General features: G+C 38.4%; 1 protein-coding gene across 5 annotated transcripts in view; it reads right to left on the bottom strand.

Annotated features, from left to right (window-relative positions):
- LOC129762268 (serine-rich adhesin for platelets) overlaps window positions 1-14655 on the bottom strand; it is a 481936-nt gene that overhangs the window by 72117 nt on the left and 395164 nt on the right. For all 5 annotated transcript variants that reach the window (XM_055760379.1, XM_055760383.1, XM_055760380.1 and 2 more), the window contains exons 6-8: window positions 13102-13220; window positions 12652-12929; window positions 5140-5480 (exon numbers count right to left, since the gene is read on the bottom strand). In XM_055760379.1, the coding sequence (XP_055616354.1) occupies window positions 5140-5480; window positions 12652-12929; window positions 13102-13220 (738 nt within the window). The remainder of the gene's footprint in view (window positions 1-5139; window positions 5481-12651; window positions 12930-13101; window positions 13221-14655) is intronic.

Raw genomic sequence — 14655 nt, 5'->3', positions numbered from 1 at the left:
AACTTCCTGAGTGATAAGAATTTGGGATCCAGAGAAGATTGTAAAAATCTATTGCGAGAGTTTTTCTTTAATGAGGACCAAGAGAGAGGCATTCTGAAGCTACATTTAGAATGGCAACAAATTATCCAACAAAACGGTGCATATTTGACCCAAATTGGACAATATTATCGCCTTGCAAATAGGCCCCTCCTGAAGCAATACACTTCTTCAACGAACAATCCAGTCATCGAAATACTTTTTATAGTTGTATTCAGGAATTTTCTTCAGTTGGCGCAGCGAATTCGTTTTTATGTTCTCAATTCTGTCAAAACGGGTCCAACGAAACGGAAATTTGAGCTCCGAAAATTGGAAAAAATTACACCCACATCTCGTAGCCAGTGATTATGCATTGGATGAACGTGGGATCAGAATCTGGTCGTTTGAGCATGTCTTCAGCCACTTGATTGTGATGAAGTATTTGAAGAAAATTGAGCTGTTGAATGAATGTTGATATACATATCGATTGCTCGCTCTCGAAAGCGAATCTGATATAACCACTTAACTTATTGAATATCCAAGTAACTTTTTCAACTCAAATGCTACGGCATTTTGACGCAACTTTTAACTAGGAAACAATGCTCGAGTTCACAAGAAAAAAGAAAACGAAAATTAAATGATCGACCCGAAAAAGTCATCAATAAGTACGAAAACATTCCAGAATTCACACAAGCTGATTTCCTGCTAAAAGTTATAAACATTGATTCGTTTCTTATTATTTCAGATATTGTTCTAGAATAAATCGGAAAATTTCCTCAAATGTGCAGTGGAATGTGGAAGTGGGGCATTTAACTCTTTCAGGACCATAAGATTTCCAAGACTAAATATGCCAATAAAACACAATATTTTAGCTATTGTGGGTGTAAAGTAACATAATATCACAAGAAAAACATAGCAGGGTGTATAGGTTTCCTATAATTTCATGGGAAATATGTTTTCCAATGGACCATAAAGGTAAATAAACGAAGAGTTTGGTTTATTATATCGGTATTTTATTTATTGCTTTGTAATACAAAAAACATAAAAAAAATATCAGAAAAGTAAAATAAATAGTTAGTTGTGGTATTCTACGTAACAATTTCATTCACTTGTGAAGCACAAGTGGACATCGCACATAACACATTTATTATGCGGTGATTGTTAAGTCAGACCGTACCAAGTTTGACAGTTCTTTTTTTTATTCGTTCAGAAACACATTTACTGCCTTGGACATACGTTTTATTTTTACATTCAGTAAAAAAAACTATCGATTCAATAATAATTGAACAATCGATAACGATTTTTGTAGAAGGGAAAAATATTTTCCTTGGGCGTGTAAGGGGTACAGATTCTGTACGGTACAGAGTACAGATTTTCGTCAAAAAGTACAGATTATTACAGATTTTTCCGCTTTTTAAAATTCTTCCATTTGAACAAAGCAACATTAAGGTACATGACGACATTTACGCCGCAGTATAGCTTGGTGCTGCTGATAATAAAATCATTTACAATAATTGATCAGTTTCATAAGAACGGAATTCCTTACAAGGATCGTCTGAATGGATTCGCGTCGTCAAACATCATCAAATACACGAATGACTTGCAAATGTAAATGTAGTATTTGTAGTAAATAAATCAGTATTTTTTTCATGCTACTAAATTAGTTTTTTCTCTACAACGAATACTTTCGCTGGTACAGCCACTGAATGCCACTGAAACAATTGAGAGACTGTAGAATTTCATACGCTTGTGATCGACTTCTCTCTCTCTCTCTCTCCTTTCTCTTTTTCTCTATAGATACAGCCATTTCATGCCAAACCGATAGAGTGGTTCTCAGATTTTCGTGAGAATTGGTAATCTTGTTCCATATCGCCAAATATTAGACCCGTTTATTTATTTTTTTATTAGGATGCCCATTTGAGGGTGGTCCGAAATTTTTTTTCCCTTTTTTCCCAAAAATGTTTTTGTTCAAAAATTCATAACTTTTGAACTACTGAACCGATTCAGATGAACGACATATCCAATTGAAGTCAATGAGCTAGTCTTCTTCACATTATTACATATCACACTTGCAAAAAAAATTGAATTCCGCTCTCGTAATTATTGATTGTATTTGTTGTTCATATTTTAATGGTTTCGGGACCAAGGGCCCCACTTTTTAAATATTTTTTTTCATGAAAGCTGAGATATTATATCCAAAAATCAGAGAGGCATTTTTTTGGTTTTTGAGTCATGATTTTACAAATTTATTCGATGGTCCAAAAATGTCTTCCCTTTTTTGACGTAGGACTACGGGGTGTACCATTGTGAAATGTACACAATGAAAAATATAAAATATGGGTCTTATATTTTGTGATAAAGAAAAAAATGGGTGGGTTACATCTATGATACATCCGCAAGGTTGACGTGGGACTACCTTAGCTTAGCAATCATATGTTTGTGTTGATTAAATTTTTGATTGAATGAAACAATTTCCGAATTCAATCGAATACAATATACTTGCTTTGTGAATAAAGAGATTGAATAAATGCCATGTACGGTCAATTCATGCATTGTGATAGACTATGTTCTTCGTTACAAATAAATTTAAGGAAAGTTCTTTTACGTTGCCTAGGACAAAATATGTGAACGGAAGAATTATCAAATGATTATTTAATTTTACTTTTCCCTCTGAAGTTGACATCTCTCAAGTGTAGGTACTTCTCGAAACGTAAATTTGCTTGATTTGATGAACTTCAGGCACTCAGTTTCGATTTTGACATGTACTTATAATGTATGTTGTTTAATCAATATTTAGGCGTTATCGCAGCAAATGGTTATCAACTTTTCACCTAATCATCAAATGGCATGCGTAGAAATTCAGTAAGCAGAAGATATGAAGGCATATCCTTCAATGCGATTTTGAATAACCGAGCCAAATCGTTGGGTTCGTACCTGCTTTTGTAATCCGTGTTAGGAAAACAGTTTTCGGAGTGCAAAAAAAAACATGCGAGTGCAGAAGTATCCTCGGCTTGCATGAATCAACAACTTAAACTTCTACTTTTTATACTATAGAGGCTTTGAACTTGAAAGTTCATTTGCCTTTAATGTCTACACGATTTGCCCAAGTTCCTAACTTTAGAAGACCGTGTTAAGGAAACATACTCTAGTCTGCACAAAGGCAAGCGAGTACAAAAGTTCTCGCAGTTTGCATTTATTTACATAGCCGATGCTCCCAGACACCTCGGTTCTAAAGTCTGTGTTGGGGAAACATATTTCAGCAGGAACAAAAATACCCCCGACTTGCATGAATTTGCAATGGCAATTTCTCCACGCTCCATGGATTGGAAGTCTGTGTTAGGCAAACACATTAACGTTGGAACAAAAATGCCCCCGATTTGCACGAATTTACAACGCCGATTCTCCCAGACACCTTGATTCTGAAGTGTGTGTTGGGGAAACACATTTCAGCCGGAACAAAAATACCCCCGACTTGCAAGAATTTGCAATGTCAATTTTCCCACGCTCCATGGATTTGAAGTCTGTGTTAGGGAGCATATTTCGGTGAGAACAAAAATTCCCCCGACTTGCATGAATTTGTAATGCCAATTTCCCCAAGGCTGCTTGGTTATGATGGCTGTGTTGGGGAAACCGTGAATCGGACCAATCAAAACGTGGTAGATAGGGCGTTTAGATAGCGCTTAACATTTTACAGTTATTCAATTGTTTATCTAATGCAAAATAACATTTTATTATTTGCGATAAATGCGTAGAAATATTCCCTATCAATTGATGCAAACATCTTTCCGATCCAGTAAGAAATGTTCGAGTTATAAGCATTCGGAATCTTTCATTTTTTCCTGCATGTTCTGTGTTTAGGTTTTCGTTTTACCCCCCATTTACTCCGGTTAGACGTAGTCCCACGTCAAAAGCTAACACTTCTCTGAGAACTATTATATCGGTTTGGCATGGAATGGTTGTATCAATCTCTCTCGCTTCAGGTAAATAATCCCCTTTCCGTTTTCAACCATTCTGTTGACTTATGAAAATAAAAAAAAATCGAATCTGAAAACGAACTGTCAATCCCGTCAACGCAAATTAGAACGAGACTGACAGTTCCGTCTATAAGCAGGTAAAGATAGTTAAATGTGTGTTACACCAAGCCCCCGCTGCGAATAGTTGTTGCTGTGCGTGTCATGCAAAAATACAGAAGCACTCTCGCCTAACGGCCAGAAAATCGATCCGGTGCTTCCATGAACAAAGTACACCGCTGTTTGCTTTTTCCTCCATTATTATACGTTTAGGGAAGCATATTAGACAAATCTAAGAGAATATCCGATTCGATTTGTGTGCAAATGAACAAAATTAAGCTATAGCGGAAATAGTTATTAACGTTAACTTTATCACATAAAATCGAGTCCTGTTTTCTGATTTGGCATCCTTACTGAATGAAGTGGTGTTCAGTGGTGATAAAATGAAATTATATAGTTGTTTTTTTTTTCTTTCGTAATTGGTACCAACAATATTTTTCAAATTTTTAGAGAAAATCCGATGCTCTTGGATCGATTCCTCCCTGTTAGTCGACATCTCCCGTAACTTATTCACATTAAATAACATGCTCGGTAGCGTTAAACGTATTAAAGGTAAAAAATGCACAGATATTCTACCGCCAGCGCTCAGCATCTCCCTCTGTATGCTCTTCCGTATCCTCCCAACCCTGCTGCCATGGGTTGAAAGTATGGACTCGCCACAGGAATGGGTTGCGAAGGTTGAATGCTGCATATATATGAGAGCAGTATCACAATGCAAACGATGTGTCGTCGTTGCTAGCCCTCGATGCTGCTGGTTGGCGTTGTTTTTTCGCCCCCATTCATAACCCCTCCCCTCCTCCTCCGGGAGCCATACCGAATACCCAGACTCCCAATGTCCTGATTGGAAACGAGCGTTCCACCTGGGGTAAAATGATAATGGCTGCCATTTTTGTGAGAAATTCAAATTACGACTCCCTTTCCGCACCGGACCATCCTGCTAATTGAAATAACAACAGGAAACTGGCAATTAGCCATTTCAGGGAGGCATTGGAAGTATTTTGAAGCCGTATTAGTAGAATTGTAGAGGTCGCAGTGGGCGGGGGAAACAACTCACCTGCATATTCCAAGTTCTCGGTCGTGGAGGAATCTTCTGGCCGGCGGAAGCGGCCGCGGCCGCCGCTGCATTCGCTTGCTTCGTCTGCTGCATTATTTGTGTGATCAGATCCAACTGTTGCCGGGTGAGGCCTTCGTTTCCGGTTCCACCGGGAGAGCTTGGCGAAGGGGATTTGGAATAAATACTAGAGTCGCTAGGGTTTCCGTTGCTAATGTGGTTGCTATTGGAGTGGTTGCTGCTGGAACTGCTGGAGCTGTTCGAGTTGCTAGAAATGCCCGAGCCATGCGTTGCGGACGTGAACTGGATGCTGCAGGTGGCACCGTGTGGAGAACTTGCGTCACCTGAAATGGCAACCAAATAATGTCCAAATATTAGTTTTGCCATATTTGCATTTTAAAAGCAAACGTCTGCTTCCAAGATTGGTTGTCGGAGAATGGATGGAATTTGCTTCAATTCTGGAAAATCGTCACTGCAATCACATTCCCTCTCGTCCCGAAGCACAACTTTTCGCATCCACACATCTTTCAATGCCCGACGTGGTATTCACGTCAACAAACTATTTCAACCCCACATAACTTGGGCATGCCGATGTAAGGCTCTATTTTCATTGGTTTTTTTTTCTACGCTCCCATTTTCTCTCAACCCTCATCCATCATCGTCTTCGGGTTTATATTCCATGTACCAGAGGAAAAACTTATATTGTTATCAAACACCCGCGTGTTGCCCGTGCTTCCTGTTTCTGACGGGCCATCGTCAACATAGGCTCCATGGAGGTATGACACACGTTCTTCCTTGGCTTTGTCAATTTGTCATAGTTATGGTACCGGTCCCCTTTGCAATACTTCTCACATTCGTACAATTTTGCAACTTCATCTGGGAACTAACCCTTGCGACGACGTTTGACACTTTGTCGGCTTAATTTGTGTTCTGATTTTTGTTCTCCTCCAAAAGCGAGTGACTGAGAAAAATAATCAGATTCGGCAAATTTGCAAACAAGGAAAGAGGTTTGAATATCTGGTTCTTGAAAAAATGAAAAAAAAGGAATTGAATTGAGAAAAATGAGTTCAGAAGGGGTTGTGATTGACAATTATTGAACCCGATTCCAACGTGAAAATATGTTCGTTCCTTTCTCACATCAAGAAATCTGTCTCGCTCGAAATTCATGAATGGTGCGAAGAATGTTCGCATCCGCTATAACATCAACGTAACAGATCGTAATGTCAAATCTTCTACTCTGAAAATCTCAGCACAGTTTGTAGGAAAGAATGTTTGACGGATGAGGTAAAGCCAAAAATAATCTCTAAATGACCCATTCCAGCGTGACGTGACAACGTTTTGACTGTCTATAAACAGGATTTTTTCTCGTTTTCATGTATAAATCACACGATTTTCAAATAGTAAATGATGTCAAAGTAAAATTGAGAAAATTTCTTACAAGAACCTTCAGTTGGAGGATCTTTTACAGTTTAATTCGCTTGTTTCCAGTGTTTCTTTTGTGACAACACTTGTCTTTTTGCGGTTTCCGACTTTTGAACATTAATGTTGTATTTTCCGATTCAAAACATACAAATAAGTTTTGTTCTATGATTTCTTAACAAAAGATAAACGTCGATTCCTGTATATTCAGTTTTTCAAAAAACTCCCAAAAACTTTGAAAAAAATCGACATGTGACGTAGCAATGTTCTTTTATATTGCGAAACATTACAAAATAATTGCTTATGGTGTGGAGGCGATCTGGCGTAGTGGTAACATCCATACCTCTCACGCAGAGATCACGAGTTCAATTCTCACTCCCGACATTCTTCCAAAAATGGAAGTAAAAGTGACGAACCAGTCGAAATGTGTTAAAAGTCACTGTAATAGAGAAAAAAAATTGCTCATGGTATTTTCATCAAAATAAGCTATATAAAATGAATCTACCTGTTGGCTGTAGTACACGGCATGTCGTTATTCGGGAAAAGACGGGGTGGTCCTGATTGTTGGGCACCGTGATTGTTTACACGTTCACTCTGGCGCTTGCCATCAATAGCTCGCACAAGCCTGGTTCATCGAGTGGCGCTCACTACCGGGGGAACGCATCTGATTGTACTATCAGATACTCAAGGGCGTTTATGTTTGCGTGTTGAGGATGACTTTGACTTTGACGTTGACTTTGATTGTTGACCGTTCACGTTTGCGTGTGCATTTGTATGTGCACTTTCTTCGTCTTACTCCACACGTGTCTCTCTGAGGCTATGTTTTACCACTCAAATTTATTACCCTCTCGCTTAAATCCTATCCGCTCACTATCACACTTCAACCAATACCCAAATCATATGGGTTTTCCATATTTTTTGACGTAGGACTACGTCTAACCTTTCAATATAGGGTCCAATATTTCGATGTGAAAAAGTGTTCAGTTGCAACACATGCAACTGTGGCATGATATTGAATGTAATGCAAAGTGTCCGGATTCAAATACATTACTGTAAAAAAGAGTTGACTCGACGGAAATTTTTTCAGTTCGGCCTGCTGAAACGAAAATAATTGGAAGAGAACAGCCTAATGCATAGACGTGTGAGTGTGAGCTTCCCCAATTTTATTGTTAAGAGCAACTGAGGATAACATTCTTCCACCCAACCCTTTTGTTGTCCGGAAACCGATCGAAGATGTGATCGGTGATAAATTCAAGGATGCTAAACCACAGCGTGACGATAAGAATCGTTTTCAATATATTCTTCAGACACGTGATGTTAAACAAATTGAATTTCTAATGGGTATGAAGTCGCTAATCGACTTGACCCCTATTGAAATCATTTTCCATCCCACCCTTAATAAACGCAAGTGTGTTGTTTCATGCCGGGATGTAATTTTCATGCCAGAAGAAGACCTTCTTACTGGGCTATCTGAACAGAATGTGATCGGTGTCAAAAGAATTTTTAGATACGGTCCAATTAAAAAAAACGCAAAAACACAACACTAAAGGTTCATTCCAGAACTACCAACATGTTCATAAAGAGTAAACAGTAAACTGATTAATTTTCCAGGTATATAGGTAGGTATTCACGCAGCAGAAGAAAATGAAACAATATGTTTAAAAATATATTCCGCAAAGGCTGTCCCCTTGTATAGTCCTACGTCACCCCTAACTACTACCCCTACCCTACGCCTACCCCTACCCCTAAACTACGTTCATCTATTGTTGGAAAAATATAGAAGAAAGCTCATTTATATGTTTTGAAATGGATCTGAAAATACAACATTGATGTTCAAGAGTCGGAAACAGCAACAAGTCAGGTGTTGTGACTTCACACAAGTATTTGACTGACAACAAGCCAATCTAACTATAAAATATTCTTCAACTGATGATTCTTGTAGGAAAGTTTCTCAATTTTATTATAACATTTTTTTTTTTTTTTTTTTTTTTATTTCTGTATTATAGTGACTTTCAACACATTTGGCTGGTTCGTCACTTTTACCTTCCATTTCGGAAGAATGTCGGGAGTGAGAATTGAACTCGTGACCTTTAGCGTGAGAGGTATGGATGTTACCGCTACGCCAGATCGCCTCCACTTATTATAACATTGTTTAATTTTGTGTAATACATGAAAACGTAAAAAAAGTGTTTGTAGGGAGTCAAAATGTTGTCACGTCATGCTGGAATAGATCGTATACTTTTTTTTTCTTTATTTATTAAAGAGATTTTCAGCCAAAGGCTGGTTCATCTCTATCGTATACATTGCGTGACGTGAAAACAGACGAATTTCATGCCAACTCGACTGGCCGTTGGCAGCACCTTCTCAGATAGCAGTGAAACGTTGTGGATGTAAAGACATGGGTCATTTAAACAACTTTGCATACTTCAAATATTCGAAAAATAATTAGAAAAATAATTTACAAAAATTTATAGCTTAAAAACTATGATACCTACAGAATGCATGTCAAAGGATGAAATGAAGGAAATTGTTTAATTTTTTACGAAAAAATACCAAAATTTTTTTGGAAAAAAATGCGCTGAAAAAAAGTTATTTTAAAAATTAAAAATACTTTTTCTCAAAAACATATTTTTTTAAATTACCAAAAATATATATATGAATAGCCCTTCAAATTTTCAACAAGTCTTCCATACATCGGAAGGTGGACACTTTTACAGGGAAAAAGATTTTCTAACAACGACTTTTTTATATTTTCTTTGAAAAAATACAACTAATCCTAATTTTGTTTAAAGTCAAGATAGCGATATAGTGTATAGTGTAAGTTTTAGATCTTATTAAAATGTGAACTTTTGTCGAAGACGTCAACTTTCTATCTGTTATAGTTCCTAGAATATAAGTCATTTTTGTATGAAGACTCCTGAAAATAATAATGTTTTGCTCGTAATATTTCTGTGTGCAAATTCTCACGTTTGACATGTTCTTAACATGTTTCCAATTAGAGAAAAGTTAGCAGAACATATAAATTGCGATAATTTATACATAAAAATGTTACGAATTAAAAATTAATAGTATTTTTCCAAGAAAATAATGAAAAAGTTGTTGTTCGAAAAACTTTTTACATGTAAATATGCCCATCGTCCGTGTATGGAAAACTGATTGGAAATTCTAAGGGTTATTTATATATATTTTTTCAGAATTTTAAAAGCATATGTTTTCGAGAAAAATGATTTTTAATTTTCAAAAAATTTTTTTTTCATTGAAATTTTTTTCCAAAAAATTATTTCATAGTTTTTAATGAAAACCTAAGTAATTTCCTACATTTCATTCTCTGACCATCTTTTTATAGATGTTATGGTTTTTAAATTATGATTTTTCGAAAAAAAAGTTGAAAAAACTCAAATTTAAAAAAAACCTACAAAAAAAATATCAGATTTACAAAAGTGTAGCCAAAGAATGGAACGCAAGAAATTATTTTGGTTTTCATTAAAAATTATCAAAAACTTTTTCGGAAAAAAATTCTTTGAAAAAAAAATATTTAGAAAATTTAAATTCATTTTTCTCGAAAACATATGCTTTCAAAATTCTCAAAAAACTCTTAAAATTTCGAACAAGTTTTCCATATATCGGACGATGGGCACATTTACATCGAAAAAGTTTTTCGAACAACAACTTTTTCATGTTTTTCTTTGAAAATATGCTATTAATGCTCAATTCGTAACATTTTTTTTTGTATAAATTATCGCATTTCAAATGCTCTGCTAACTTTCTCTATTTAGAAACATGTCAAACGTCAGAATTTACACATAAAAATGTTACGAGCGAAACATTATTTTTTTTCAGGAATCTTCATACATAAATGACTTATATTCTAAAAACTATAAAAGATAGAAAGTTGACGTCTTCGACAAAAGTTCATATTTTAACAAGATCTAAAACTTTGTCGTATACACTATATCGCTATCATGACTGTAAACAACATTAGGATAAGTTGTATTTTTTTCAAAGAAAACATGAAAAAGTTGTTGTTCGAAAAACTTTTTCCCCGTAAAAGTGCCCATCTTCCGATGTATGGACGACTTGTTGGAAATCACACAAACTCAAGCAATAAAAAATGCAACATCTGCTTGAAAATTAGAATTTTTTTCATTAAAAAATTGTGATTTCTAAAACCGGACAAACCATGATCATTTTTCGGACAAACCGTGATCAGAGGTGGACAAACCATGATCATAATTTCTCTTAGAAGAGAATCGTTAAAAATTTAAAAAAATTCCCATTCAGGTCAGAAAATCTATCGTCATAGATCGTTTTTCTGGCTTGCACTGGTTCGCAGGCCTCGTAAGCCGCACCACCAAGCAACGAACGATACACAAGAAGATTCGAACCGGACTAATTGACACAGACCCAGGCGACGAAAACGGACTAACGATTGGAAGCTTGAGACGTGGAATTGTCGATCTCTCAATTTCATCGGAAGTACTCGTGTGCTTTTCGAACTACTGGAAGTTGGACATCTTAGCGCTGCAGGAAATGTGTTGGAGAGGAACTACAGTACGAACATTTCGCGATGATCATACCATCTACCAGAGCTGCGGTTACACTAACGAGCTAGGTACTGCTTTCATTGTGATGGGCAATATGCAGAAGCATGTGATTGGTTGGTGGCCAATCAACCCAAGAATGTGCATATTGAGAATTAAAGGACGATACTTCAACATCAGCATCATTAATGTGCACAGCCCTCATCTTGCAAGTTCCGATGACCAAGACGAATTCTACGCGCAGCTGGAACGCGAATACGAACGCTGCCCAAAACATGACATCAAGATCATCTTCGGAGATTTCAATGCCCAGATCGGTAAAGAGGAGGAGTTCATACCTGTAATTGGTATGTAAAGCGCACACCACTTAACAAATGGAAACGGCCTAAAACTCACCGATTTCGCCACCTCTAAGAATAAGTCCGTCCGCTGTACCTTCTTTTAACAACCATTCCTCCACCAATACACCTGGAGGTCACCAAACCAAACAGAAACTCACAGAACGATCATGTTCTGATAAACGGTCGGCATTTCTCGGACATAACTGACGTCAGAATCTATCGAGGCGCTAACATCGATTCGGACCACTACCTAGTGATGGTTAAGATACGCCTCTCCGTTGTGAACAACATTCGGTACCGATGACCGCGACGATACAATCTAACGCGACTGGAATAAGCAGATGTCGCCGAAAACTACGCACATTCGCTTGAAGCAATGCTGCCGGAAGAGGAAAAAATTAACGAAAACAGCTTCCCCGTGAAACTGACAAGCGTGGTTAAGGTAACGATGGATAGAATACAGTGCTCTGTGCGAATATCGGGCGAATTGTCTGATTCTTTCGAGTTCCGCAGGGGGCTTCGCCAAGTTGATGGTCTCTCTTGCCTACTGTTCAACATAGCGTTTGAGGGTGATATGAGACAAGCTGCGTTCAATTTGCGTGTAACGATTTTCAATAGATCCAGTCAATTCATCTGCTTCGCTGATGACGTAGACATTGTCGACAGAACATTTGAGACGGTAGCTGAACATTACACTAGACTTAAGCACGAACCGGAGAGAATTGGACTGAAAATCAATGCGTCTAAAACCAAATACCTGCTGGTTTCCGAGACTAGACGACGAGGAGCGCAACGAGCAAGGTGGTTAGACCAAGTGGAGCATGACATGGTGAGCACGGGGTGCCCGCGGAAGTGGAGAGAGATAGTCACGAATCGAGTTAGTTGGAGAAAAATTGGGAATCAGACCATTTTTTGAAGACGTTAAGCCAAAATAAATAAATATAATAAAATCTCAAACTATTCTGATTCAACATCCTCATGAGTGGAACATAGAAAATTCGCGTTCCTGTCGAAAATCCTCAAAATCCTCAAACAACATACAAAGCAGAACGATTGATCATTCGAGGTAGAGGACAATCAATCGCCGTCTTTGAAATATTGGTCACAACACTTGACCCATCAATTCGGTGAGAAGTTCATATAAGAAAATTACACTCCGTCGAACGGAAATCGTCTCCCCTTTGGATCGGAGAATTTTCCAATTAAACCCTTACCGCTGGCGGTCGCCGGCGAGAGGCTGAGCCCACTGAGTGGGCCGGTGGTGTTGCTGTTCATCATGGTGGTGGCCGCCGTCGTCGTCATCGTTGCCGTCACCGGACCGGGACTGGGAGCCGCCATCGGAGTGGGCGTTGTAGTGCCGGACAAACCCAGGGCGCTGTGGTGGTTCTCGGTGTGGCGCCGGAGCGAGCGTGCATCGCAGTACGACTTGCCGCAACCCTCGGCCTTACACTCGTACGGCTTCTTGTTCCGATGTGTCAGCATGTGGCCATTGCTGGGGAAGAGGCAAAAATTCCAATTAATCAAAGGTGCAAGCGCGAGTGTCCGGGGCGGCAATAGGCCTGACCGGAGGACAGCCCGAAACGGTACGGAATTCCGGTCCGGCGGTTTTCCATCCCCCCCTTCTTGGTCACATCGATACGGGCTGTAGGGAGCACGATACTTACAGATGGTCCTGTCTTTTGAATGCTTTCGAGCACATTCCACAGACATACTTCCGCTCGTCGCTGTGTGTCAGCTTGTGCTTGGCCAGGGCGGATGCATTCCCGAAGACTTTGCTGCAAACCTGGAAGCCAAATGTGGAGAAATGTGGAAAAAAAAGAAAATAAATTTATTAGCTCAATGAATCACTCGGAATCGTGTATGGACGTGAGGATGCAGCAGCGTAAACGCCCATTTTTCCCTCAAACCGCCCGTGGTGCAATAACCCTGTGGCTTTGCATCCCAGTGCAAATTAACAGCATACTGATTGGCGTGTGATGTAATGACACTAATGAACCCATTCACAGTGATGAGCAACTCATCCACTTTCCGCATGCTAACGAAACGCATCCATCCACTTTTGGAGCATCCGCCAAAATTAACGACCCGCGAAAGGCATTGGAGCCGAACGAACAAGAGATACAGAAAAGATGGCGGGAGCTTTCGGATAAATGACTTACAAAGTTGGGCTAAATGGGAAGGAAGCGATTTCTCGACTTTTTTAAGGTGGGTTCCGCTCCTTGACAAGGAGACAAATTCATTGTTAATCTACTGCTGCGAAAAGATTGATGAGCTGATTGGGTACATGAATAATTTCAGAACAACTTATTTTGTTTTCAAAGTACTCTGCGAAAAGAATGGAAGCATGCTATTGCTATTGGGGGCGCAAATAAATGTTGACGGTTTGATAAAAGATTATCCTTCAACATATCCATTCATCCCTGGAAAATCAGTATGTGAAATTTCGCTGAATTGAAAATCACACACTTCCTATTGGTCTATTCAACATGTTTTGTCGTTCACTAAGAAATATCGCTTTTGGATAAATCGTTTGTCTTCCCAATAATGGTTCTATTGGCTGGACAACTTAATTCGTTCCGTCGTTTTGCATAAAACATATTTATCGAATAATAAAATTAATTAATGCACTATTTAACGTATTGGCCATCGCTAGCGACTACTTTTTCCCATTAATTTGGCAACTTACGGATTCCGTTGCGAAAGAAGCGTGCCTTTTTTGAAGCCAAGGATGAATCTAGTCAATTTTTGATACCCTGTTTTGAAGTAAAGCGTGTTCCAATCAAAGCGTTCTGCATCGATGGAAATAAACGGAGTAGGATGGGGCGAGGGGCGAGAATAGTTGATGTAGGATTCCGTTAGGCTATCTGTTGATTTTGGATATGTTTGTAGAATTACATCGTTAAACTCTTTGATAATGATTTGGTGGCCTCCTGAAAAGGGTTGTTGGGTATTGTTTGTTCACTCCACCAGTGTTTACCGAGTGATGATGACAGAAGAATGGTAAACAGTCGTTGGATTGTGCATATCAAAAAAAAGATACCGAAGTGGAACGAGATATGATGAAATCCGCCCTCTGTGGTTCTAGACAAGATGCCTCCTCTGTTATATATGGATGAAATAAAGAAAGAAAAATCACCAATGTAATATAAGATAATTACTAATACCGAACACAATTATCAATTTTTCTCATCAGTAAAAACATGTTACTTTAATATAGA

The sequence above is a fragment of the Toxorhynchites rutilus genome, chromosome 1 (genome assembly GCF_029784135.1).
Source record: "Toxorhynchites rutilus septentrionalis strain SRP chromosome 1, ASM2978413v1, whole genome shotgun sequence".
NCBI classification, from domain to species: domain Eukaryota; kingdom Metazoa; phylum Arthropoda; class Insecta; order Diptera; family Culicidae; genus Toxorhynchites; species Toxorhynchites rutilus.
The sequence above is the reverse complement of the archived record's forward strand: the minus strand, read 5'-3'. Positions and strand labels throughout refer to the sequence as shown.